The sequence below is a fragment of the Heterocephalus glaber genome, unplaced genomic scaffold, assembly GCF_053883595.1.
Source record: "Heterocephalus glaber isolate CG9 unplaced genomic scaffold, H.glaber_assembly_v1.0 deba00001606, whole genome shotgun sequence".
Taxonomy (NCBI): domain Eukaryota; kingdom Metazoa; phylum Chordata; class Mammalia; order Rodentia; family Bathyergidae; genus Heterocephalus; species Heterocephalus glaber.
In genome coordinates this window covers 10943229-10970771 of record NW_028258377.1, presented here as the reverse complement: position 1 = coordinate 10970771, position 27543 = coordinate 10943229, and the positions used below count along the sequence as shown (strand labels likewise).

At 46.0% G+C, this 27543-nt stretch overlaps 1 protein-coding gene across 7 annotated transcripts in view; it reads left to right on the top strand.

The window, feature by feature from the left end:
• The window catches only part of Slc25a48 (solute carrier family 25 member 48), a 47078-nt gene extending 20118 nt beyond the window's left edge, over positions 1-26960 (top strand). For 4 of the 7 annotated variants that reach the window (XM_087194735.1, XM_004836207.4, XM_021238584.2 and 1 more), the window contains 4 exons: positions 7618-7875; positions 10591-10724; positions 16600-16729; positions 20003-20399. In XM_087194735.1, the coding sequence (XP_087050861.1) occupies positions 7618-7875; positions 10591-10724; positions 16600-16722 (515 nt within the window). In that variant the 3' untranslated portion in view covers positions 16723-16729; positions 20003-20399. The other 3 variants (XM_087194734.1, XM_021238581.2, XR_015444744.1) reach the window with 2 other exon arrangements.
• The last annotated feature ends 583 nt before the right edge of the window (positions 26961-27543 follow it).

Sequence of the window (27543 nt, the reverse complement as noted above, 5' to 3'; positions counted from 1 at the left end):
TCCTCCTTCCTTCCCTCCCTCCCTCATACCTCTCTTTGTTTCTCAAATGCCATGAGGTGAGCAGCTTTTCTCCATGGTGTTCTGCCTCAGGCCCAAAGCAATGGAACCAGCAGACCACAAACTAAAACTTCTGGAGATGTGAGCCAGAATAAGCATTTCCTCCTTTAAGTCGTTTTTCCTTGGGTATTTTGTCACAATGGTCGAACTCTAACACAGATGAGTACTTCTAAATCTGCATGTATAATACTCCACCAAACACAACACACACACACACACACACACACACACACACACACACACACACACACTGAGAGGGTAAGTAGCATATGTTGAGAATTTGGTTTCTGGCATTAGACTACATGTTGTAATATTACCTACACCAAGGCAAGAAACTCTGGATGATTTATCTAACATAATCAGTTTACATATCCATAGAGCAGACATAACAATAGTAGCTATTTCCTCGCTGAGATGGAATTGGATGACATGTCATACATGGAAGTCTTGGCACTATGTCTAGTATACTAAAAATGTGAAATAAGTGTTAGCTGTACTACTAGTAAGTATATTATTTAACAATCTTCCTACTGGTGAACGTTTGAGCTGTTCGCAATTTGTCTTCTCCCCCAAATAGTGATGTGATCAGCAAATCTGTTTATAAAGAATTGCCTTCATTTAGGATTATTTCCCTAAATGTGTGGGCTTTTTGACTCATGAGTGGGTAAAGGATGTGGCCATGTTTAAGATTCTTGGTACATGTTTTGAAATGGTTATTCAGAAAGGGTTTGCCAGGTCACATGGGCAGTTGTTGTAATTTAAAGGGAACTTCCACTTGGTGCTGACTCCCATTACACAATGAAAAACAGTTACCCCTCAAAAAAACTCTTCCAGATTCCCAGAGATATTCTCTGGGACCTCGGCCATCTGGCAAGGACACAGGGCTGGCCTGGGTTCCATGGAGTGTGCTTTTTACAGTGAAGAAATCCTCCTTTTAAACACTAACTTTGTCTGAGCATAAGCCTACCTGAGTGTCCTGCTGGGCCTGGCTGGAGGTCAGGCTGGGTCCTGGGGACCAGCAGTCTTCCTGCTGTCCAGGCCAAGTCCCATCCTAGAGGCCAGTGGTCAAAGCCACTCACTCCTCCCCCATTGGGAGCTCTCAGGTCTCTGTTTCCATCAAAAGTCTAATTGAAATTCAGATCACGAGGCCCTCACATAAAAGAGGGCAGAGTTTGGAGGAACAGAGGAGGACTTGGCGTTAATTGTGTGTCCACCACTCTAATCATTCACCAGGCCCAGATGCAAGCAGGGGCCGTGAGTTACTTCCATTACTCACAAGCGCTTCCTGAGCCAGGTGGAGTGGATAGAGCAGGAGTGCTGGAGGTACAGCCACTGCTTTCAGGGATCTCAAGTCTAGTGGGAGTCAGATGTATACAAAAATGAGAAGGACCCCGTGGAAAGCTCTGGAACTCCTGACTCTGGCTCTATGGGTCAGGAAGGCTCCAGAGAGGAAAGATCTATTGATGAGGTCTTTGAATTTGGGTGGGATTTAAAGGTGAGGTCATGAGGTAGGGGGTGTTTGATACTGAGAGAGCAAAGTAGGGTAAGGTCCAGTGGCAGGAGAAGGCAGGCATATAGAAGGATGAGGGAGCTATTTATAAAACACAAGGATGGTAGGAGGTTGGAGAGATGCAAAACAAGTTGTGATGAGCTTGGATTTCTTAGCTGAGGATGGGCTAAAAATCTGCTTAGTAGACAGTGAAGCAGCTTGGACACCATTATGGCCCCACCAGTGGTGTGCCATAGTAAGATGGATGTGACCTATGACAGGGGTAGGAGCATGGCAGGAATCATAGAAGTGGGTAAGTTGACATGGAGGCTGCTGCCCCAGCCCAGAGCCACAGGCTTAGGAACAGGGAGGAGTGGAGATCAAAGGCATTCATGGTGCAGAACCAACAGGGCAATCATGAGGAACAGGCAGGTGAGAAACACATCAAAATTGACCCAGAGAGACCTAGGAGGCAGAGCCAAATGGGTACAGAAGGATTTCTTTTCCAGTGAGCAAGAAGGAAAGGGAAAATTTAGAGATTTTTGAGGGGAAGGAGGAAAGAAGTTGAAAGGATGATTTCAGAAGGCCTGGCTCCACCATATCAAAGATGATCTGGATGAAGAATGGGGGACACCTTGTAGCCAGGATTTGAGGAAAAGAGGGCCTTAAATTTCAGGCCATGCCAAGAGAAAGCAAACTGTCCTGAGTGGTAAGGGGCCACTTAGTGGTGAGGGCCCTTTGAGGGGTCAACTAAGCAGGGAGGATCATCAAATCTGCTCCAGAACGTGAAGCTAGTTGAGCACAAGAATCTGTATGGTGACAAAATGGGTCAAAACCATTTCTCTGGTTTCCCTGAATCCTCAGAAATGCCCAGCTGGGAAGTTAACAAATTGTGCTTCTCAGGCCCTGATTATATCAGTTTGTCTCTTTGGCAACCTAGTTTTATTATTACTATACAGATATGTCAGTGCCAGGAGGGTTAGTCTTGGGGAGGAACTAGTGACTGGACAGGAATGCAAATCCTGTGTGCTTCTAATTCTGGGCTCTTTGTACTAAAGCACCTGCCTACTTTGGATCCTTCAGATTTTTTTGTTTATTTGTTTGTTTTTGGTACTGGGGATTGAACTTAGGACCTTGCACTTTCGAGATAGGCAGTGGCACCACTGAGCTAAATCCCCGGCCTGGACCCTTCAGATCTTGAGGAAACTGCTGGGCTCTTTAGGAAAAGGAGCTAGGAAAGAGCTTCCTAGTCAGTGACACCCTGAGGGTTCCACAACTTGCTTATGCCTAAATCCAAGCCAAAGAGGTTATAGCCAGCTGGTGTGCTAAGGTTGTACCACTGTGTTACTGAATGCCTCAGTAGCATCTTAGGCCAGTGCTATCCATACTTTGGAGTTTTCTTTTCATTAACTAAAGCTTCTGGCCCAAGGATCAGTCTTTGGGTTGAATTAATTCTGAGACTAGAGCCTTTGGGAGGCTTTGGTGCTGGACTCCCACACCCTCCCCGCACACACCAACCGGACGTTCCCATGTTCATGGAATGATGCTGAGCTGCATAGGGCCCCAGGCACTGGGTCACAGCATTTGAGACAGGCCACAGAGTATGATTCTCCTCATCAGGAAACTCATTGCTTCAGGGAGTGCAAAACCAGATGTTTAGAAAATAGCATCAAAGTCAGATGCCCTCACACACACTCCTAGAAAAGTTCTTTCAGAGACATCTGGCTTCAAAGCTAGCTTCTGGCCCAGGCGATAGAGCCAGAGGAGTTGAGGGTGAGGGCTTGGAGGGGTTCTGTTTAGAACTGCAGGGACCGTTCTCCACTCCTAGGGGAAAGTGAGGAACAGGGTGGGGCCAGTTCCATTGACTTGGAACACTGTGCCACAAATTCCAGAAAATTAAATACATTTCACTTTAGAAGAAGACCTACCTGATGTCGATCCTTGTGCACTCCTGTGATTAAACTTGAAATGTTTGAGAACAGTAGGTTGGGAGTCAGCAGATCAATGTGAGATGAGTACTGATCCAGCAGCCTGCAATCGGCTTCAGGGCCTTGGACAAGTGACATTTAAGTCCAAAGAGTTTAGTTGCACATTTCTAAGAGCTACTTTCTAATAATGTCCCAAATCAGCTTTTAAGAAGTTTAATTTTTGTCAACTAAAATTAGTCCACTGCTAGAATTATCAAGAAGTCTGATTCAGCACTTCCCTGCAGCTAGCTGCCAGGCTCCTAGACTGCACCCTGAGGCCAAGCGATAGACAGCTTGGCACTACACAAGTGATTGTTGTTTTCCGGTAAAAAATCAAAGCTCTATTGTTTATTCATCAGCAGGGATATCTTGATCCTGTCACAGTTTTCCAGTGCTTATGTTCTTGCTACTATTTAAAAATAATTATTGGTGTAAATTCATCTTTTTAGGTTTTTTTGTGACCTTGGGCTAACCATTAGTAGTACGATGCTTTTTTATTTGGGCCTAGAATTACAATGACTGAATTGATGACATTGTGCTTTGTGGCCCCAGTGTAAATCATCCATACCACTGTTGCTAGTGTAGGCGAATCCATAATAACCACTGCCCCAGAGAAGTTCACATCTCAAGAGTACCACCTCTTTGGTAGCATGGAGTTCTTTTCCCTTGTGGATCAGGGTAGTAGGCTGTGGAATCTGAGCACTGTCTAAATGGACTCTGACCAAAACAGTTTGCTTCCAGTGTAAGAAGTGATTTCATGGCAGGGTGCAGTTCTATTGGCATGCAATTCTTAGAATTCATAAACTATGTAGTTAAGAGCTATAGTTTTTATTGAATGTAAATTTTACTTCAATTTAAAAATAAGTTAATTTAAACAAGGATAGAAGGCCAGAGGAAGCAAAGACCAGGATCTCATGACAGTGATTTGTTTTCGTGGGACTAGAGATAAGAATTAAGAATAGAGAAGAAATCCAGCCAAGAATCATAACCTTGAGGTGATAACAAGGAAACAGCGGACAAAATCTGGGGGAGAGATGCTCTGTTAACAAGAAGCAGGGTGTTGGACTCTGAAAAACTGGTAGTGTCATAGAAAAAATACAAGGAAAGGCTATGGAAATAGTCTTGATGATGCAAATAGTCCAGATTAAAATACTGCATTCTTTACTGGAGGGGAGTAATGCTATATTTATATATCATGAGGTCAAATGAAAAATGATAGTAGATTTGATAAAAGTGTTATTAATGTAGATGTATGAGATGGGTAATTCTACTATGGTTACATTAAGATAACATGGGCCAGGGATTTAGCTCAGTGGTTCCGCCTCCTGCCTTGCATGCACAAGGTCCCGAGTTCTATCCCTAGTAGCCCCCCCCCAAAAAAAGACAACATTTCTTCTCTTAGGAAATATATTCAGAAATATATGTATGTATATGCAAAGAATTTCCTTATTACTTGTCTTAGGAAGAAAAAAAGTACAGGCTTAGTTCTCATTTGGGACTTTTTGACAAAACAAGTTTAGCTGTTGTGTTTTTCCAACATCTCTACCTCCATACAAGAAACGTTTGATCTGGACACTGTCTCTCAATCAGTAACCCCTGAAAGCCACATCCTACCATAGTTGGAGGGGATGAGGCAGCTGAAGGAGTTTCAAGGACTTTGCAGTTGCTGTGGTTTGGATAAGTGTCCCCAGTGACCCATAAGTTAAAGGTTTGGTTTCCAGGTTGGTGCTATCAAGAGTGATAGAACCCTTAGCAGGTGGGGCCCAGTGGGAGGTATTCAGGTTATTGGGATGCATCCTTCAAGGCTTGCATCCTTGAAGGGGATATCAGAATCCCAGCCACTTCCTCATTCTGTCTTGCTCTCTGGCTGATGACATGAGCAAGTTTGCGCTGCTATGCATTCCCACCATGGTGCCTGCCTTGCCACAGGCCAAAAATAGTGAGGCCAATGGATTTTGAAAGGAATTTCCCAAACTGAGGCAAAATCAACCTTCTCTTTCAAGTATTTTGTTATAGTGATGGAAATCTGACTAATGCAATAATATAAACTGGGGTCAGCACAGAGCTGTGTCAGCATCCTGGTGACTATGATCTCCATGACAATCATATTGCCTTAATAGTCACAAATGGGTAGTTCTTGAGCAATTAAAAGCTAGATTGTTTATATTACATACTTAGGAGGATATAAGAAAATTTCCTTATTGCTTACCCTGGAGAGAAATGGAAAAAAAAAACTCCACAAGTCGACAAGTCCAGTAGGCAGTTTAACTAGTGTTTTTTCAACATCTGTACCTCTGAACAAGCCAATCATTATCTGTCTTTTGATGAGTAACTCCTGAAAGCCATATTATATCCACAGCTGATTCATGAAAACCTTGACTCCTATTCAGGTCAGTGTTGGCTGGTGATGAAAGCAGCCCAGACAAAGTTTATGCAGTAGGATAATGACCTTGAATCTGTCTAATGGCAAAACTTCCCTGGGTGACATCATGGATTTGGGAAAAGAAGGGCTGTCTAATGGCCTCTTGGTGGGCTTTTTGGTATATCTGATCTTGCTCGGAGGAGACTTGTGCCCCAGTGTGACTTTCATTCCTGCTCACCTTCTATGGGACGCACTGTGGAAGAAGAATGGAAATGTCAAGGCTCAGTTTCCCGTCTGCGCTGTGGTTGACCAACTATGGTTGGCAGTGTTCCTTCCTTTCCCTCCAGAGAGATGGAAACACAGGAGGAATTGGTTCAAGCACACTTCCTAGGCATATTCAATCCCCTCACTCTCACTTCACCCACTTCTGGGAAGAGTTAAAGTGCAGGCCCCCTTTTACTCTCAAATCTCCGGTTGGGACTGTGGAGTCATGAAGCTGAATGTTTGATCCTAACTTTTCATCGATGGGATATTTGGGAGACTTGAAAGTCCAACTAATGCAATGAAAGGCTACTGCTGCCTGTTTGCAGAGTGTGTGATACCAAGTTGGGACACTGTATGCAGCAAATTAAGCCCAGGTGGCAAAACAGCCATGTGATCACAGACATATTTTATTCTGTTTCTTTCCCAGTCATGTTATGGTAGTTCTTTGAGAAGGGAGTGCTGAGAGAGTCACTTTTTGTGCACTGGGACTGGGAGGTCTTTCTGGCCAGGAGTTAAAGCTGTGCTAATGGCTCAAAGCAGAGGAGAAGAGAAGCCTCAGGGGCAGCAAGAAAGAGGTCTGACTAAGTGGGAGACAAAGCCTCTGCTGGCTACAAGAAGCTGTCAGCATAAACTATAATCTGTCGGCCCAGACTCCAAGGTCAGAAAGGAGACAGCAGCCCTGGGCCCCTGTACTTTGAAGGGCCAATGGCTTCAGTGCTACCCTACGGCTGTTTTAGGGTGCAGCCTAACCAGGGCTGGAGTGAGTCAAGGAGAACATGCCCAGTCTTCTAGTCACTGCATCCAATTCACACCAGCCACTTTGCTCTCAGTAATCATCATCTGTCCATCAGTTACTGAGCCCCTACAGTATCTTAATAACCACACTGAACACTTAGCATGTGTAACCTCATTTATACTCATGGCAGCCTGTCCCTTTTTTAAAGATAAGGAAATAGGTTTTGAAAGTGCTGACCTGACAGGGTCAAAAAGTTATAAGTAATGGAGGTAGGACAGCCCCAAATCTCATACATTTTTGCCACAGAGTATAAGTAGGCATACATATGTGTATGCACACAAACACACACACACACACACATACACACAGAGTATGTTAGATTTTCCAGCTTCTTCAAGAAAAAGTTTGGTGTGGCTTGTGTAAATAGCCCTAGGCATTCTGCAATCACTTCTGCTTAAAAAGATGAAGTGATAGTTGACCAGAAAGCTCTGGGAATCCTAAGGGAGCTTGGGCCTCATTACCTGGCTAATATTATCTCTAACATGGCTGTGTAGATTAGTAGAGGCTTCTTTGGGGGCTTCAAAATCCTAGTAGGAGCTGCCAAAAAGGTCAGAAGTTTTGACAAAAACCAGTGGGCCGTGACTGGGTACTGTCACTGGGCTGGGATGGCTGCAGTGGCAGGAAATGGTCAATCTTTTACTCTCCTGGCTCACTTGCTATTTTCTCCCCTCTGCCTTCACAGCCAATCTAGGTTTGAAATCCAGAGCAGTTGCCTTTGGCGAGCAGCCAGTGTACCAGGGACCGGTGCACTGCATTGTAACCATCGTGCGGACTGAGGGCCTGGCTGGTCTGTACCGGGGGGCCAGTGCCATGCTGCTGAGAGACATCCCAGGCTATTGCCTCTACTTTATCCCCTATGTGTTCCTGAGTGAGTGGATCACACCCGAGACCGACACAGGGCCCAGCCCTTGCACCATGTTGCTGGCAGGTGGTGTGGCAGGTAAGGGCGGAAGTGGCTGGAGCCCTATCCCTGGGAATCCATTGTGGCAGGACAGTGACAGAGCCTGCCATGCCCTTCTCAGCTCTCAGGGAGGCAGGACTCACGCAGCCACATGTGCACCAGTTCCTCCTTAAGTCCTCACTCTGTACCGGGCCCAGACAGGCAGAGGAAGAGCTACGGATGGGGGAATGGCCCCACATCCTCTCATCCCCTTCCCTTTAGGGCTATGGGATGCAGTCCCTATGTGGGTTTATGGCCCTTTCAGGCAACAGGTGCATTTTGAGCACCTACTCTGTGTCAGGCACTGGTGAGCTTGTGGGAGGAAATCTGTTCCATGTTTTGCATTTCTTGAATATTGGTACACTATGAACCTTTCCTTTTAAAATGTTTTATTAGTACATGTTTTATTAGTACATAATGATTGCATTTATTGTGGAGAGTTGGCACACATACATAACACATCTTAATTCTTTTTTTCTTTCATCCCCTACCCCTCCACTGCCTCCCTGCTCCTTCCAACTCTTGGTGCCCTTCCCACTGGCACAAGCTCTATTTTCATAGTTTCCCCTCAATTCTTTTTTTCCATTCTCTTTCCCTCCCCTTCTTCACCCTTTCTCTGTCTCTTGTTCCCCTATCCATTTGAATAAGATCCCCCTACTTCCTATTTGTCCATCGTCTATTTGACTCTTTATTTACATATAGATTGAGTTTCTCATTTAAGAGAAACCGTGCATAAGGTTGCACTACAAACAGTTCTAATATAAGGGTTTCATTAGGCCTGTAAGAGTGCAATCAATCTCCCCATTTTACATATGAGAAAACTCAGGTTCAGAGATACTAAGTAACCAGCCCGAGGTCCTGCGGCTAGTACAAACAGTGCAGCGGGGATTCTGAAGTCAGAAAGACCCAAGTTCAAACCCACGTGTGCTCATTTTGTGACCATGCTTTGTTGCCTAACCTCCTTATTCAGAATCCTGCACTTCATCCATATTTCATTTTGGGTCAAGGTCAACATCCCTGCAGTGGTTTTCCAGGCCCTGTCTGATTTGACTCTCTGTTACTCTCTCACTTCATGTCTGCTTCTCCCTTTGCTTCCTCTGCTCTAGCCATAATGTTCTCTTTGCTACAACTTGACCATGCCCTACTCTCTCCTCACCACAGGGCCTTTGTACTTGCTATCACACTCTTTGGATTTAATAATGTGGAGGTCATTGGGCATTTTGATGAGAGTCATTTCGGTGGAGAGAAGAGTGTTAAAAATCTGACTGAAGTGGGGTCAAGAGAGAATAGGTTGAAAGAAATTGGAGAACTCAAGTGTATAAAACACTTTTGGGGAGTTTTGTTGTGCTGTAATGAGAAATTGGGACTGGAGCTCTAGTCAGAGAAGTCTATGGAAGTCAAGAGAAGATTGCTTTACAACAAGGTGGATGTCACATGTGTGGTGCTGATGGGAAGGATCCAACAAAGAGAAGACAATCTTTAGTCCTCTCCATTCTCCTTCTAACCATCATCATTAGTAGTTATGCTTTAAAACTCATGCCAAACACAGCACAAAGTCCAGTCTCAGCCACCAAGCAATAGTGATCCCTTGTGCACTCATGCATCAAGAGGCCCCTCCCTTGCCTCCTCCCACTAGGAGTCCTGCAAACACTGACTTGCTCAGAGTACAGGTTCCCTCTGCTCTCTTTTCTACTGAGATCAGGTGCAAGTAGCTTGGCCAGCACATCAAATTTTATGATGCCCCTGATGAGGCTGAGGGACACAGAGGGCCCAGGGCAGCAGCTGAGAAAGTAGCCTGTTATCCTGGCAGATGGAGGAGAGGCTCCAGGTCCAGAGAGGTTCCCAGAGGGCTGTGGGCGGGAAGCTGGAGAGGCTGGAAGTCAGCAGAGCAAAGGGCCCAGGGCAAGTCACTTTCTCCTTTGGGAGTTGCAGGGCAGTGATTACAAAATCTAACAAACCATCTGTCCTGGACTTTGACAGTGATTTGTTTTTTCTCCCCACCCAAGCAAGTGTCAATTTCTGTGTTTGTACAATAAAGTGGCCTTGTTTTCCTAGTCTTTTAACATCACAAAAGTGCTTAAACTGAGGTACCTACGCTTATCCAATGAGGATGACCCAGTGATATGTGGACCCAAGATTCTCTTCTACATATTTGGGCAATAGATTTAAAAAATAAAAATAAATAAAAAGCCAGTCTCTGATCATGTTTTGCTGATGCTTCTTGATGAGCAGCCTGTCTGCACATGTTTGTTTAGCTTCTCCATACTCAGAGAAAAGCCTGCCTCTGGGAGCTGCACAACCCCAGCAGGATGCCTCACCTCCAGCTCTCTCTTCCTGGGAAGGTGCTGAGCAGCTGTGGAGGCTGTGACTGTCTCACCAATAATGTCATCACGTGCCCAGCACTGGCTGAGGACTAGGCCACGCTTGAGGTTTCTCAGGCATCAAGTCATCGTTCCTCATAGCAGACTCGGGGAGAGAGGCCCTGTACTCCATTTTATAAATATTGGGCCCTAGGCTCAGAGGAGGTAGGAGACTCACTGAGTCCCCCAGTGAGTGCAAGGAAGGATGGGAAACAGACTCTGCACATCCTAACTCCAAGCTCTGTCCTCTTCCCTCGGCTGCGTAAGGAGTTCAGACAGACAGAAATCCTAGGGAGGCCAGGCCCTAACCTAACCTAAGCCCCACCCTAACACCTGTGCCTTTCTCTCTCTGCAGGAGCAATTTCCTGGGGGACAGCGACTCCTATGGATGTTGTGAAAAGCCGACTCCAAGCAGACGGGGTTTATTTAAACAAATACAAAGGTGTCCTGGACTGTATATCCCAGAGTTACCAGCAGGAAGGCCTTAAAGTAAGCTCTCAGCAGGCCTGTGGAGTTGCCTGGGGTGGTGGTTCAGATATCTGGGGACGTAACACTCTAAGGAAGGGGGCTGGGAGCCTGAGGTGCTGGCAGTTACCACAAGCAGGTGCCACACCATGCACTTCACCTGAGTGGTCTTGTCCAGTTCTCACCTCTCCCCACAGGAGGAGGTAGGGCTGGGAGGCTCAGAGAGACAGACAGAGGCTCACATAACTGGTGCTTGGTTGGGACAGGGTCAGGACTGACATCTGTGGTTGCTGCAGTTTGCTTCCTCATTAGCATAGGAGAGGCAGTCCTGTGCCCCTCCTCCAACTGACTGGGTCCAGAGCCACCTTGCGTCTTTCCTGCCCCTCAGTCAACTCTTCTCACTGGTTCCATGCCCCCTGAGTTGCCTTCTGCTTTCGCATCTCAACCAAGTCCAGGCCCCATCACCTCTGGACTCAGCCATGGAGGGAGCTCTGAGCTGGCTTTCCAGGCCTTGTCATTCTATTCTCCCCACTAAAGAGCTAAAGAGCTTAGCTTAAACACACTCTTTCCTCCAAATTATCCCAGAACAAAGACCAGAATCCCCTTTTCCATGTCCATAGTTATAAACAAATTCATCACCCTCCGGAGAAAACATCCTTCTTGTTTTTCCTCCATGGGACACCTTGTGGTCTTAGCATGGCTCTTAGAGTCAGTAGTCTTGGGTTCAAGGAGAGGACCAGCTATCTGTGAGCTGGGATAATCCAAGCAAGTGGATCTCTCCGGGCCTCAGTTTATCCAAGGATGCTCATTCCTACCATGAAGGACAGGGGTGTTTGTGAGTTAAATGAAATTAGACATAAAACGTGCAGTTTCATGGATGACCCATAGGAAGCATTTAGGAATGTTTGGTATTGGTGTTAGTGGTATCAGTATTACTTTCAGTAATGTCTGTGCTGGCACTGAGCCTGGACCTCTTCCCCCGGCTGCCTCCCCTGGAGCCCTGCAGATGACTCTCCTCGTCCTTCTAGACCCAGCACCCCTGTCTCCAGATGCCAGTCTGCCTCTCCTGTCCCCAAGTCTCGTTTCCTCACACCACTGTGGAGGACAGCACTCTCATACCTCCTCTTCTTATAGCAGTATCTTGGAGTCCCATTCTATGCCCTCCCTAACTTGAGGAAAGGTCTAGAATTCAGGATGACTCAGTGGAGGACAGCTAACATGCTGTGTGAAAAGGCAAGATCCAAACAACCCCAAAAGCTTGGTCCAAAGGCCCAATCTAAAGGACAGAACTACCAGAAGTCAATGTAATTTCCAGTCCTTAGTATTAAAAATCAGTTGTATATGTGGCCGGGGTTTTAGCTCAGTGGCACCACACCTGCCTCGAAAGCACAAGGTCCTGAGTTCCATCCCTGCTACCGGAAAAAAAAATCAGTTGCATATGTAGAGGATGGGCAATCTGATTTGACAAAGGTTCCTATAGAAAATTCCTGAAGGCTTCACCTTTCATTATTAATTTGACAAATGCCTATTTTTAGAACACCTGGTGTGTGCCCAGTGTAGTTCTAGGAGCTGGAGATAGAGCAGTAAAAAAAGAAACAAAGCCTGGGTTCTGATAGAGCTCACTATCGGTGAGCATTAACAGAAGTACAGTGAGTAGGGTAAGGGAGATAGCAGCCTGATCACATCACTGCTGGACTGTGACATGTGCTTCTGGTCACTGCTCATTAATTAAGATACTGACATTGCCCAGAAAGAGGACCGGGAGCAGGACATCATAGTGTGTGAAGAAAAGATGACCACTCTGTTTAGGAAAAAATCTGTTGTTAGAGGGAACTTCATTTCTGTCTGTGTTTAAGATGGGTAAACTTGAGGCTTTTCTGTTTTTATTTCAAATTTGTTTGTTTTTGTTTTTTTATCAAGAAGCTCTTTGGTAGACAGGTGAAGCCTAGGTATAGCTTCAGTTGATTTTTTGTTTGAGTGTTTGTTTTTTAGCAGAAGTATAGTTTGTGATTCAACCAACAATTATGAAGGGACACAAAAGGGATTCAAATTGGACGTTGTCTTTTTACTTGAAGTGATCTTTTTTATTTCCCAAAATATTAATGTGTCATTATTCAAAAAAACTATACAGGTGAAATATATTGTTAATATTATTTCCTCCAAAACTTACTGTCCTTCAGAAAAAAATAAAGTCCTACCAGGCAGCTGAGGTAACAATCTTAATCTCAATAGGGTTTGGTCTAACAATGGTGGTGAGCCTATGGCACGCATGCCACAGTGGGCTGTTTGTAGCATTAAAAGCTCTAAAAGATTCACCATCCCTGGTCTATAATGTTTATTCAGAGACAGGCTTTAAGTAGACATAGCAGTGTTTAGCTTGATGAATCACCTCACTGGCCACATGTTCCAAGATTCACTTTTTTAAATTGTTGTTAGTTGATTAAAATAGAGTCAGGGTATGGTGGCATGCACACTCTAGGAAACTGAGGCAGGAGGACTGCAAGTTCGAACTCAGCCCACGCAACCTAACAACTTAGAGAGACACTATCTCAAAAAAAAAATTAATGGGGGGTAGGGGAGGGGTGGTTTCTGGGGATGTAGTTCAGTGCAAAAGCCCTGCTTTCAATCCCAAGCTCTGCCTCCCCCAAATAGATAATAGGTGAATATAGACAACTTCCAAAGGCATGAGAGGACATACTGTCTCTAAGTCATTCCTGTGGCCCTCATTCTTCAAAGGCACTTACCAGTATGAATTTCACAGCAATATTCATGCCACGTACATGTATGAGTGTATATTTATGTAAGTTTCTGTATATGAATGTTTTCATATAAACACAAGTAGTAATGCATGTTCCACCGTCCTGGAAACTTGGTTTGTCTCAAAGACAGTTTCTAGCGGCAGCCGCAGCAGCAGAAGGAGGAGCCACCATCGCCCCCTGCTGGGGACAGGGGCATGGACTCTGCTCTCTGAAGCTCCAGTCCCCATGTTTTGCACTGTGGCTCTGGGAGTAGGCACAGAGCCCTGCCTCATCATCATCCAAGTGGTTCTCATCTTCCTACAGAAGAAGGGCTGGGAGAATCCGAAAGGAGTAAGCCAGTACCGTGGTGCACAGTCTGAGTCACCCTCTGTCACTCACTGAAGGATGTCCAGGGAAGCAGCCTTTGTGATGACCTGTGGGTCATTCATTGCAAGAGAAAAGAGAAGAATGGCCTGGCAATCTGGGACCCATTTTTTGCCCACTGTGGGGCATGACTCCTCCCTGGATAGTCAGGATCTGAAATGAGGAGGCTGGAGGTGCGTCTTGGTATCTTTTAGCCCCATCGACATGGCTGCACTGTAGGGTTTGTGACTGTGTTGAGGTTGGTGAGAGATGGAGAGCAACATCTGTAGGTAGACAAGCGTCCTGAGACACCAGGGTTTGTTAAGGGATTCTGTCTCTCAGAGTCCGGTGACCTCTCCCCCACCACCCTGAGACTGTTCTTTTCTCATATGCAAGAGTTTGTTAATTTCCCCATTTATCCGTTGACTCACTTTATGAGATTCTGTAGATCTGTGCTGGACCAAGTACTGGCAGGCACTGGGGACTCAGAAGGAATCCATCCCCAGAGCTCTGCTCATGGCCCTGGGGTGGGGTGAGGGGAAAACAAGTCATGGGTGATGGGTGAACAGAATAGAAAGTGATGTGATGGGGAAGACGCAGGGTGCACAGAAGGCCACAGGCTACAATCCACCTTGGGGCAGCCATGGGAGGGTGGACAGAGGCTGTGAGCCTTCTCTGGGGAGTATGGAGGTAGAGGGCATCAGAGGAGGCCCAGGGGTGGGACAGAGCTGGCTGCCAGAAGGAATGACAGGTGGTCAGCTCGCCCAGACTCTCACATATGGAGGCATCCCCCACAAAGTGCAGGGCTGGGGCACATGGGTTCTTGTAGGCCAAGGAGGGTAGGGACTTGATCCTGGGCAGCAGGGAGCCATGGAGGCTTCATGAAGACAGATTTGGCCTGGGGACTGTGTGTTCTGGGTAAAAGACAACAGGTCTGCATGTTGTTTGCCCCTTGTGGGCCCCACAGCCCAGCAGGCCTCAGATGCTGGAGGGAGGACTGTTTGTGGGCCAAAAGGTCCCATTCCAAGCTGGACCCTCCTGGCTCAGCCTCACAGAGCATGCCTGAGCCAAGCCGATACCCGCAGGCTGCCTCTGTGGGCACCAGCATGGAATTTTCCTCCTGGAGTTTGACCCAGTTCCTTGCTGTTACTCAGTCATTCTGGGTGAGCTTGAGGAATTCCAGAAACAGACATTGCAGAGGAGTGCTAAGGTTACCGGGAGCCCGCCCACACTCTGCCTGCATGGCTCCAGGCTTTGACTCTGCCACTAATCCACCTTGGCAGATCCTGGTCCATTGACTCCTTTCCTGGGCCAAGTTGCATTCTGGGCTGCGGTGGTCACCTGGCATCTTGACTAACGACAGCAGCCTTCACAGGTTCCATCCCCACCAGTACCCAGAGTCCAAGGAAACAGGAAGCACAAAGGGCTGGTTTCTGCTTTCTTAAATTGACTAATTCTGTTCCTTAAACTTAGTGTTTTATATAGGGGTCAGAGTAGGTTGAAATTATACGCCTGGCTGTGCTTGGGTCATTTATACTTGGGTGAGGATTGGTCTTTAGATGGTTGTTTCTTCCCAGAGAACAATTAAAGAACATTTCCTCACACCCCAGGCTTCACTCAAGGCCCTATCTGTTCTCTCACTACCTGAGCCTACTGTAATTGCTCCAGAATGGGGCTTATCTCTTCTAAAAGTTTGCAACCTGCTCACTTTAGTCCAGCAGCACCAAGCAGGAAGATTCAGTGAGGAAAGGGAGATCACGGGAAGCATGATGGGATGGGAGGCAAAGACAGGGACAGCTATCAGCAAAGGCAGAGTTCAGCAGCTTCTCAGTGAGGCTCATTCCACCTCAGCACTCTCACCAGACAGACACTCAGATGATCCGATGATGGAGGTTGAGTCCTTCTCCCTATTAGGTGAAGACTGGCCATAATAAGGAGGATGGTGGTGGTGTCAGCTGTCACTGAGCACTCACTGTGTGCTGGCTGGGCACTGAGCCCGGGCTGCTTCGGAAGTGTTCCCTTTTATTCCCTCAAACAACCTCAGCAGCTCAATGCCACTATTAACCCCATTTTCCAGTTGGGAAAATTAAGTTCCAGAGTTCGCCGCTTGCCTGAGCAGCACAGGCTACTGTGTTGGGGAAACTGTACCCCAACTCTGTATCGGTAGTCTTTTTTTTTTCTTAAAGCATTTTACTTTGAGACATGATAGAAAAATCAGAGGTACACATGGGAAAGAGACATGATCACAGAAGATCTTGGACATGATCAAGTGGAGATGATCTAACCACAAAACCTTAGTGCTTGTCAGCTATGCTGAAGCTGAGGCTCTGGGAGCATGACATGCTGCAGGGCTGAAAGGAGTAGGTAACTAGTATTCCTCTCCTTCTTCCCCTAGTTCTGCTCCTGCACTTTGGGGATGTCACGTGATGCACCTGTCACAATAGCTGGACCTGGCTCGGTCTAATTAAGATTTGTAGATTCCTAGAAAGAGACAAAGAAAGGCACAAAGAGAGAAAGACGGGGGGGGGCAGGGAAAGAGAGACAGAAATGATTAAGAAAGTGTGTGTTTTCAGGGCTCAGCAATTTGCCCTTAATCTTCAGTGCATTAACAGAAGAGCCCAGGAGGAGGAATGCCATCAGATGTAACGTGGGCCAGGGCAAAGGCATGACTGGACCATCCCTTGTGGTCTTTGCTTGCACAGGTCTCTGGGGTTTTGATCAGGGCCTGGGGCCAGGGTGGGCAGTACCATCACAGAGGGTGTTTGGTGGCCCTGGAATGACTGGCTTCCTGGGCAAAGGTGTTTTTCAGAGGCATCACCGTGAATGCTGTGCGGGGCTTCCCTGCGAGCGCCGCCATGTTCCTTGGGTATGAGCTCTCACTGCAGGCACTCCGTGGGGACCACAGTGTGACGAGCCCATGAGCGCCAGGTCAGTGTACTTCCTTCCCAGCCATTTGTGAATTTGAAGCTCCTTTCTTCATTATGAAAACCATATCATCTCTGAAACGTCCCTCTGTCACTGTGGTGGGGCTGGGGCTGGAGTGCCCACCCTTCAAATGATCCTACCACAGTTCTGAAACACCCTGCAGTGACTAGTGGGGTGCTGAGTCCCCAGGACTGAAGTGGGCACAGAATGTACCTTGTACAGCCAGTACATCTGCCCCCTCTCCCATCATCAGCTTCCACAGTCCTGAAGAAAAGTGTATTTAGCTTCTCTGTACAAAGGCAGTCACTCAGGCATCGACTGAGGCGCCCATCTCCTTGGCTACATGGGACACCATCTGCCTACTGAGCTTCAGACCTGAGGCTGACAGCAGCCGACAGGCTCCCACAGCCCTAAAAGACCAGTGTCTGCCAGCATTCCTTGCTGCCTGCACCCCCTCCTTTTTCCTTTCTCATCAGAAAGATCCCTGCAGCCTGAGGGAGCCTTGAAAAGGGGAAATCTGAGTTCTAATGCCCTCAGTGGCTCCCCAGTGCCCGTTAGACACTGCCTATAATTGATACTACTTCCTTTTCCAGGCTCAGGATTCACCACAATCCTAAACATCCCATCCCCTCTCTCACTTCTGGGTCTGGGCCCCCAACCAACTCCCTCTTCTCTCCTTCCCTCCCCCTTGTCTTAGCTTCACCAACCCTCAGTCCTCCAGCCCAAAGTAGGGCAGTCTCTTCCTTCAGGACACCTGCCTGATGTATCACCTGGGATGAGGCATGCCTCTATAGACCCCGGCTCCACAGCTTCCTAGCTGTCTGCTGGCTCCCCTAGCTTCCAACCAGGTAAAGGTCCCAGCAGCACTACAGCTGGTCCCCACCCCTTGCTGCTGGATACCTCACATGGAGCTGGCACACAAATGGCCGCTCAGCAATGATAGTGGACGGAGCTCAGTCACCCTCCAATACTTCCTCAGTGCCTCTTCTTCCTGCTATTGCTTTTGTTCCCTTGTTCTCTTTCTCTGGGCCCAAACCTTCTTTGCTTACCTGCCAAGCTCAAAAGACAAAGAGAGATGAGTCATCAAACTTTCTAGTCAGCCAAAAAGCCATTTTGTTTTAGCCTCAATGACTACAAACTCTTTCAAGGAGGATGTTCTTCTTCCAGAAGCCTAGAAAACCTGACTGTCGCCTTCCCTGGGGGCCAGGAGCTGGAAGGGGCCTTTATGGGGTACAGTGTCCTGATGGGAAGCAAGGCAGCACCTGATCCTGGAAGAAAGGAGAGAGTGCCATCAGTCAGGCTGACCACAATGAGCCCTGGAGCAGCTCTGGGAGCTGGCTTTAAATAAAATGCTTTCAGCTTTTTACTAAAGCACCAACATTCACAGCTTTTCTGGCTCTTTGCCCTTTTTCATAAAAGGAAAAGGGTAGTAACACATTCTGCATAATTAAACCTTGATGAAGGGTTCCTGGATTTGGGTCATGTACCAGGCAGGCCAGAGATGTTGTCTTGTTTGTTTTGTTCTTAAAGCTGTGCTCATACACCAGCCACTCCCCACTTTTAAAAATCTTATAATAAAATCAATGTTTTCATTTTAGACAAAACAGAAAGAACAAATTAAGATACCTGCAGTCATAGGAGTTTCTTACTATTCTTCCACGCATTTTTAATGTGTATCGCCCAAATCAGATTCTATTTTACACAGTGTATTGTCATCTGCTCTCCCCCATCTAATAGTTCAAGACCATTTTTCCATGTCATTAAACCTTCAGCTCCAAAATGGTTTTACTGCCAAGACCTCACAGATCCCAGAGTGGCTGGATGCTTGCCGGAGTTGTCATACCAGGTTACTTGTGGCCACCCTGATGACTGGCTACTTAAAGAAGGAGGAAGTTTCTCATGAGCCAAGTCATGATTGTTCTGGGTTTGGCTGTTCAGAAAACTAGAAGGTTTTCTTCTTGAAAGTGCTCTTTCTTGCATGGGGTTGGGCATCTGTCTTCCTTTGGAGTTGGACTGTTGTGGTGAGGGAGGAGGCTAGTGTCCCTCCGGTAGGTTAGGGAGAGTCACAGCAACTGCTCTGGGGCTCTGTTTTGAACAATCCTAGCCCCAAATATTCAACTTTCTGCTCTAACCAAAAACCAAGAATCTCAAGGTCTTTTTATTGTTGCTTCAGTACTTACTGTGGCCAGGCCTTGAACCCAGGACCTTTTCACTGAGCTATATCTTCAGCCCTTTTTTAAAAAAGATCTCATTATGTCAGTAAGGATCTCATTATGTCACTACATTGCCTAGGCTGGGCTTGAATGTGTGATTCTCCTGCCTCAGCCTCTCAGAGTACTGGGGTCATAAGAGTGTGCCACCATGTCCTGCTTAAGGCCTTTAAAGAAGACCTGGAATTGAATTTACCAAGTGGCTCTAAGATTTCAGGCAGGTCATGCTCTGGGCAGCAGCGGTATGTACTCTTTGACAACGTGGAGACCAATGCCTACCTCATCATGGAGACCCAAGCAGAGTAAGATAATGCATATTAGGGGAGTAGGGAGTCCTCTGGTTCCTAGGAGGAAGTGGGACAGTCAATGTCTCAAGAGTCCCTGGGCACAGGTGACAGAAACGACATGAGAATTATTTCTACATGCCTTCAGGGGATAAAACAGCCAGCGGCTCCAAGTCCCATGGAAGAAAAACACTTCTTATTCACCCCTGTGTTATTTCTCTTCTAGCCCACATGTCCTAGTGACCCAAGGACAATATGAAGCCAAATAAATAATGTATGAGGTTGTTGTTTTGTGATAGGGTTAATTTTATCAGTTTACATGGAGAAAGCAGAGTTAGACAGTTCAAGGAAGAAGACCTTTGGTGGAAGAAATAGGGTCCCAGTCACTGGCCAGCAGCCAGCTATTAGGCTTTCCTGAGGCCCATGAGTCCCACTGTGCCATCCCTGCCTGCACACCAGGATTCTGGCCCTAGAAACTTCCTGGAATAATGCTCATCTGCTCTCTGCCCTGACATGCATGCTCCAGACCTCAGACCCTAGTTTCAATTTCAGAAAAATTTATATTTAAGAGAAGGAGACACATCCTTCTTGTAATACCTTTTTTGAACATTAACAATCATTCCCAGACCTCCCTCCTGGCCCTTCTTCAGCAGTGTGTTCATGGTGATACTTGGACCATCAGTGTTTCACAAAGACAGGTTCACAGCAGGCAGTTCAACCTCAGAGGCTACAGCTGATAACCTTGGGAGATGACCTTCTCATATTTCCTCCTTTTTTCCCAGGGTTGATATCACCTGAACAAGGCCTCATTCCACTGCAGGTCAATGATGGCAGCATCTTCAGAATGAGTAACAGTGAATTTACTGGAGTGAAAGAAGCACCTTGGCCATCCAGGCTCTGAACCAGGTGGGCCCTCAGGTAGCATGCTGGCCTTAGCACACCCTTCTTCACAGTTCAGGCACTCAGTCCTCACTTCCGGCTGGACTGTTGAGCTACTGCTTTGGAAGGAAGCAATGGACCATTGGCCAGGCAGCCACCATCTATTTTAGCTCTGGACCAGCACCACAAAAATACTGGAGCAAAATAGACACTGCCCCCATGGCTGCTGTAAACGCATTAGGAATTTATTCAGGAGCTGGAGTTAGCTCTAAGTTTCTAAATAAAAGCATTGTAAACCTCTTCCAGGTTGTTTCTGTGTCTGATGGCTCTGCCTAGCTTCCTAGAAGCATCAGCCACCTTCATTCCTATCTCTCTTGAGGCTCCTGGAGATGTTGCTGACCTAGAGAGAAATCTGCTTCACCCAGCCAAGCAAAGGAACTATGGATGACACCCTCGCTTCCTTTCTGCCATGTGCCTGAGGTTGGCAGGGGAAGGTACAGGGGTTGGAAAGGGCAACTAGGGAAAGACAACCTTGAAAGCACTCTCTCCAGCCTGAAGAGTGGCATATGTTGATGGCATATGGTGATGTGCTTCAGTGCCATACGGTGGTGTGCTTCAGAGATGTTGGCCCTGAGCTCGGATGGCTGTGGGTGTTATCTGGGCCTGATTTTCACATGAAGAACTAAACAAAGCCAAATGCTTTGTCCACACAAAATATTTCTAGAGTTATTTCACTTCTCTGTATTTTATTTCTTATTGGAACTATGTGGGAGTGTGTATTCGTCATTTTTCTGTTATAGGGACAAAATACTGACATACACAACTTAAAGGAGAGAGTTTACTTTGGCTCACGGTTTCAGAGGTTTTAGTTCATAGTTGGCTTACTCCAGGACAGAAGCATCATGGTGCAAGGGTATGGTGGAGGAAAACATAGCATCCAGAGAAAGCGTGTTTTTACTTCTGGGTATGTTTGGGTGGATCATGAGGGTGTGAGTATATCTTAGGGACTATATCTCGACGTTGATCCCTTTCTTTCTGTCTCTTCCCCTGTTCTCTGCTTTCTGGAAACCATGAATCGAGCAACTTGACCAGGCAGTCATCTGAGAGTTCTTCCAGGAGGCACCAGCCACCCTCATTCTTATTTCTCTTGGGGCCCTGGAGATATCACTGGCCCAGAGAGAAACCTGCTCCACTAGAGTGGGCAGAGGATCTACGGATGGCAGCCTCATATCCTTCCCCCAGGTCAGTAGGGGACAGGATGGTGGTTGGAAAGGGCAGCCAGAGAAGACAGCCTGGAAGGCACTCTCTCCAGCAGTAGGATGCTCATTTATCCATTCAATCATCCATTCAATGCTGAGCGCCTTCTGTGTGGAGGTGCCATCTCAGGTGTTGGGAACAAAACAGGGGGCCCAGTAGAAACTCCATGCTGGTGCATTAGAAAGCCTCTGCTGGCAGGAAAGCTGGGTCTTTCTGTCCACTCCAGCATCACTGGGCCTGGGCAGGTGCCGAGGATGCCAAAGAACAGGTGCTCCTGGCACTTAGTTCACCTCCAGGTGGACCCAAAGTCTCTGCTGTAACACATCCTAAAATATCTTTCTTAGGTCTGCCTCGGTGAGGCCATGTCCTGGTGCTGGTTCTGGTTTCTCAGTTTGTTTGGAGGTAGTGCTGGCTTCATGAGGCTAACCAGAGCCTTGTATTGGACATTCCTGGTGAGGCTGAGGAACAACAACTTTTTTCAAGTGTCTAGGCCCTTCCTAGGTTTTCTTCATCATCTTGGTGGCCCCTGATGATAGGAGGAGGTAACAGAGTGAAGCATTGCTCACCTAGCATACAGATGAAGAAACTGAGGCTCCAATGGGCCTGAGCCCCTGATAAGCACTTGGACCACCAGTTTCCCCTGGTAACCACCCTGAAGGTGCTCTACCCTTGTGGTCCAGCTTAGGGGACAACACTAGCAGCAAAGGTACTGACCATTTCACAGAGGGAAAAAGAGAAAGTTGTTGGGACACAAATTTTGGAGTCTCAAACCACCACTGAAGGCCTTCTATGAATGATATCAGAGCTTCCTTTCCATATGTCCCCCACTGCTCTACCCCAGGTTCCCTGTATTTTAGCCGCTTCCTCCATTCTATCTAGTGCTAGGTACATAATGGGTATCCAAATGTTTGTTGAAGAAATAACTGAGTGATCCAATAGACCCTCTGGACCAAGTGCTGTCTGTCCTCCTCCCTTCAGGGCTCCCTGCTCTGTGTTTTTCTTGAGCCTGGACAACCCTATCCCATCTCCAGGGTTAGGGACGTCCCCATTCAAGGCCCATCTTAAGGCTTCCATAATTCTCCCTCTGCCTTCAACAGCTTCCTTGGCCTTTCCACCCATAAAGCTCCCGTAGTCCAATGTCTCAGTTTGTGTTACAGTCACCTCTGTGACCCACTCTTTCTCACTTGCCTGTCCCCACCTTGTAAAGCAGGCCTGAGTCTTCCTCCTGTCCAGGCTTTGGGCAACAGCAATCATGGACAAGTGTTTGAAATAAAGGAAACAAACTTTTTGGCAAACAAAGGAAGCATCATACTGTTTATTGAGAACTGTCTGGAATAATAGAAATTTAGAGACTTTCTACTTGCCCATCAACTGAGGGGTGGTTTAAAAGAAAGGAGATGCACCTGTCCTCTGGAAGAGTGTCACACAGCCACTGAAAAGAATGAGACAGATCTTGCACTTTGTTATGGAAATATTATGTCAGCAATAAGTACAAAAGTGGAATGGCACAATAAAATGCGTGTTATTCATTTTCTTTTAACAATATATCTTATATATGCACAATTATTTGGGCATTGAAAAGAATCTGGAAAATATATACCAAATTTTAGTGACTATTTCTGGGAGGTGGGCTTAGGGGAAGGCTTTCAATTTCTGTTTTGATGATTTCTTTGTGCACCACTGAACTACTTTAATTCTTTACAGTGAGTGTATATTCATTTTATGCTTTGCCATAAAAAGCACTTTTTTTTTTCCAGGGCAGGGGTTTCATGCTGGGCTATTGCTCTCTAGGGTCCCAGCTGGCTCAGCCGTGCTGCCCACCTTCAGCAAGGCTGTAACAGCTTTTGTCGCCCCTTTCCACCCCTCTGCTGAGTAGGTGATGCCTCCAACACACTTTGTGCATCCAGTTTCTGCCCAAAATGCAACAGAGCTGGAAACAAATGAAACTCAATTTTAGTGTAGAAACTTAACTCCAGCCTTGACAAATCTCATGCCAGAACAGGGAGGGATCATCCAGCATCGGCCCCCACTCCCCCTTACATTTCCATGGAGATGGTAATGCTGTGTGCAACACCTGGGGCCAATAGCTGGGTTGTTTTTTTACAGTCAATATATCAGGCACGGCCTTTCTCTCATTTCAATACCACCCCCAGAAAGTGCGCAGTCTGACTGTCCAGTTCTGTGCCAGTAACAATAGCAGGGACCTTGGTCTTGGGCAACTCGAGATTAGGCCATGATTTCTATGTGACTGGGAATGTCTTTAAACAGGTGATATTCTGTTTCCAAAAAAGAATAAAAACAGAACAGAATTTCAAACCATGCACCAGTTTTGGTGTCAGTGTCCTGGAGCCAAAGTGCTTTAAGCTTGGCAGGGAGGACTCACTGAGCACAACAGCCTTGACTCTCAGCAGCACTGGTCAGCAGTGAGGTTTTCCACTTGGGATTTATTGAGGGCTGGCCACTGTGTCCCTCTTGCATGGTGACTGCTCTCACGCTGAAGGGTGTACTTCTTTTCCTACTTTTACTTGGCCCAAACTCTCTCTGCAGAACCTGTTTCTTTTCCTACTTCAATAAAACTTTTTACAAAATAAATTACTGAGGGCCCCAAAGATCTTTTGCTTATCTACCAATATTTACCAGAAATTAAAACAGTAATTTAAAAATATTTCTTCATTTAAAATATAATCATAAACTCATTACTTGTCAGCATAAGAAACATAATTTACAAAAATATTCCTTTGAAGCAAAAATAATAGTAAGGTTGGTCTTGTATTTCATTTTTGCTTCTCTGTCTAATGTCTGGTTTGCATGGAAGGCAGCTGGACTCCCTCCATCTGCTCCTGCTTTCAGTCTATGTGATGTCACTTGCCATGTAGTCTTTGGAAAACTTCAAGTACGCTCATGAGGAAACAAGAGGGAGAAAAACATGTGATATCTTAGATTTATATGAACATAGTTTTGACCTTGTGGGAGCCTTTGAGAACCACTCCCCCATGGGTTTGAGAATCACCCAAAGGCTTGTGAGGTGTCCTTGGATGATATACTTCAGAATTGCCGCTTGGTGGCAGCAGAAATCAACTAAACCCTCCACAGGGGCCGAATCTGGTAGATGGTGACCTTGGCCTTGATGAGACCATTTGGACCCCTGACACTTTTCTTCCTGTTTTGTGGGTCACCATCTCCTTTGTTGTTTTCCATTTCCTTCTCTGTAGTGGACACAAACTCAAACTAAGTTGACCTGCACCTTAGGTTCCAGTCTCAGGTCAGCCATTGGCTACCTGCATGATCTCAGCTAGCTTTTGCCCTCCTGGCCTCAGTTTCATCTATGACAATGACCACACTGGCTTCTTTTACCTACTACCCATGACTTCAGTAAGAGTCAAGTGGAAAAGAAGTTTCTTAAACTGTGAAATCCAAAACATAGGGCTTGGAGGAAGACAGGGAAGCCAGGGGGCACTGTAACATTTCTGGTTGGGTTTTTGCTGCTGCCTTCCTGCATCTGGATTTTTTTTTCTTTTTTCTCTTTCTTTTTTTCTTTCTTTCTTTCTTTCTTTCTTTCTTTCTTTCTTTCTTTCTTTCTCTTTCTTCCTCTCTCTCTCTCTTTCTTCCTTCCTTTTTTTTTTTTTTTTTTTGAGGTGGACACAGGATTCCTGTAGAGACATTCCCTGGGCCTGGTCTCTGCCTGTGAAACCCTGAGAACTACAAGGGACAAAGATAGAAGAGGAATTGTTGAGTTGAGATTTTATAATTTTTGTGGATGGATAAGTGGAAAGATAGATAGATGAATGGATGGCCTTGACCCACAGTCTCTGGGAACTGCTCCTCCCGAGCGGGACCTGGCCACCTGCCTAGAGCAGCAGATTTACAGTAGGAACAATGTACCCCTGACAACTTAGGTAACCTCTCTGGGCCTCAGTTCTCTCACCTATCCAGTGGGAATCATTATATTCAATAATTAAATAAATACATCATGGAATTGTTGTGAGGCTGCAACTAGATGGTCTACAAAGCATGCTTGGCAGAGTGCTAGCTGCACACTAACTACTTAATAAATGTTAGTTTTTCTTCTACATTCTCCAAGGTGGCTTCTTGATAAATCTCAACTCTGTGAACCACAGGAAGGACATTAATGGCAGCACACCTCCCGTGGTGAATCCTCCTCAGAGCTGCCTGCAGGAGTGAATCTTGTGACTTACATAGCTTTAGCAGAAAAGGGAGGGAAAGCTCCAAGCCAGCAGGTGATTAGAGCTGCAGTTTATGCTGCTCTGTATTCTCCAGTTGTGTTCTGAAACCATCCCTGCTATCAGCTCCTGCCCTGTGGTAGTGCTGCTTGGGTTAGCGTGCTGAGCTGGGTGTCTCTGGATAAACCATATTGTATGACATGATGCAGCTGTGCCTGGGACCAGTCACTCAGAAGATCCAGCTGTGGGAGGAGCTGCCACCTGGATGCCACGTGGCCACCCAGTCAGGGAACTATAGAAGCCTCTGCCCAACTACAACCAGCCCAGCCCTGGATGAAGAGAAAAGGGCTCTGAGTTAGAAAAAATAGCCTGTTTTGTTCATGGAGCTCACCAATCCCTTATTGCCGTTCTGAAATCCAAAGCGCTTAGCAAACTCGAGGTTATCATGACTCATTTGGCTACAGAACTTGATTGCTCTGTGTGAATGCTCATGCCCTGTGTTTGCTGCAGAATATTGATGTGTTTCATTATGGAACCTTGCCCCAGGCCCTGCTATGGGTGTTATGTAATATGTGGTGCATGAACTGTGTATTAGCTTTCAAAAAGGCTAATGCGTTTGAATTCTGAATCTCATCTGACTCCCCTCCCCCGGGTTCCTGGATGAGAGCACCTGCTCTGGTACTGTGGTGAATCTATTATACCCTCAGGCAGTGGTCAGAAGAAGCACAACATACAAATTTGATATAAACAGAATAAGAAGAAAGCAAATGGAAAGAGCACAGGTTTTGGAAACAGAACCAGTAGGGAGTGATTCCCTCCTTGAAGTGTTACCACCTGTGGAATCTTGGAAAGTCATCTAACCCAGAAAGTTTTGTTTTCTACATCTATAAAGCACAAATAATATCTCCTTCCTACCATTGTTAAGGGGTTAAATGAAATACTGCATGCCACCCTGCCCCCCTGCTGGTGGGAGTGTAAACTGGTGCAACCATGGTGGAAATCAGCATGGAGATACCTCAAAGAACTAGGACTGGAAGTCCCATTTGACCCAGCTATTCCCCTGCTGGGTATCTTCCCCAAAGAATTAAAAGAATCATACCACAGTGATATATGTGCGCCCATGTTCATAGCAGCACAGATTGTGATAGCTAAAACTTGGAAAGAGCCCAAATGGCCATCAACTGGAGACTGGATAAAGAAAATGTGGGGTTTTTTTTTTTTAATAAAATGAAGTACTACTCAGCCTTAAAAAATGAGAAATTAGAGACAGTTACAGCTAAATGGATGCACATTGAGGTGATCCTCTTAAGTGAAATAAATAGGACACACGTGTAAATACCGAATAGTTTCTCTAGTGTGAGAAAGTGAAAGAGTAAATAAGGACTGAAAGGTATAATACATAATGTGAAATAGGGAGAAAAGTGGCAAAGGGGAAGGGGATGTGGGAGGGGTAGGGGAAAGGAAAGAAGGGAATGGGATTAATATGAGAAAATGAAAAAATGGAAACAAAGTCTTTGTAAATAGGGAGGGATGGAGGGGTTGAAGGAAGGGCAGGGGAATGGGGAAAAATAAGAATCAAGAGAGATTATGTAAAGGTGCAAATTTCCAATGATGAATGTCATTATATTGTATACCTAAAATGTACCAGTGATTAAAATGAATAATTGATAATGCGAAATAGGAAGAAAAGGTCCAAAGGGGTAGGGGAAGTGGGAGGGGTAGGGGAAAGGAAAGAAGGGAAAGGAAAAATTATGAGGAATGGAAAAAATGGAAACAAAGTCTTGGTTAATAGGGAAGGGTGGAAGGGTGAAGGGAGGGCTGGGAATAGGAAAAAAATAAGAACCAAGATATATCATGTAAAGGTACAAGTTCCCAATGAGAAATGTAAATGTGTTGTATACCTAAAATGTACCAATAAAAGAATTTAAAAAAGAAATACCACATGCCTAGTACATCCAGAATAAGTGCTTAAATATTAAGTGCTTAATTCTATTGAATGTGTTACT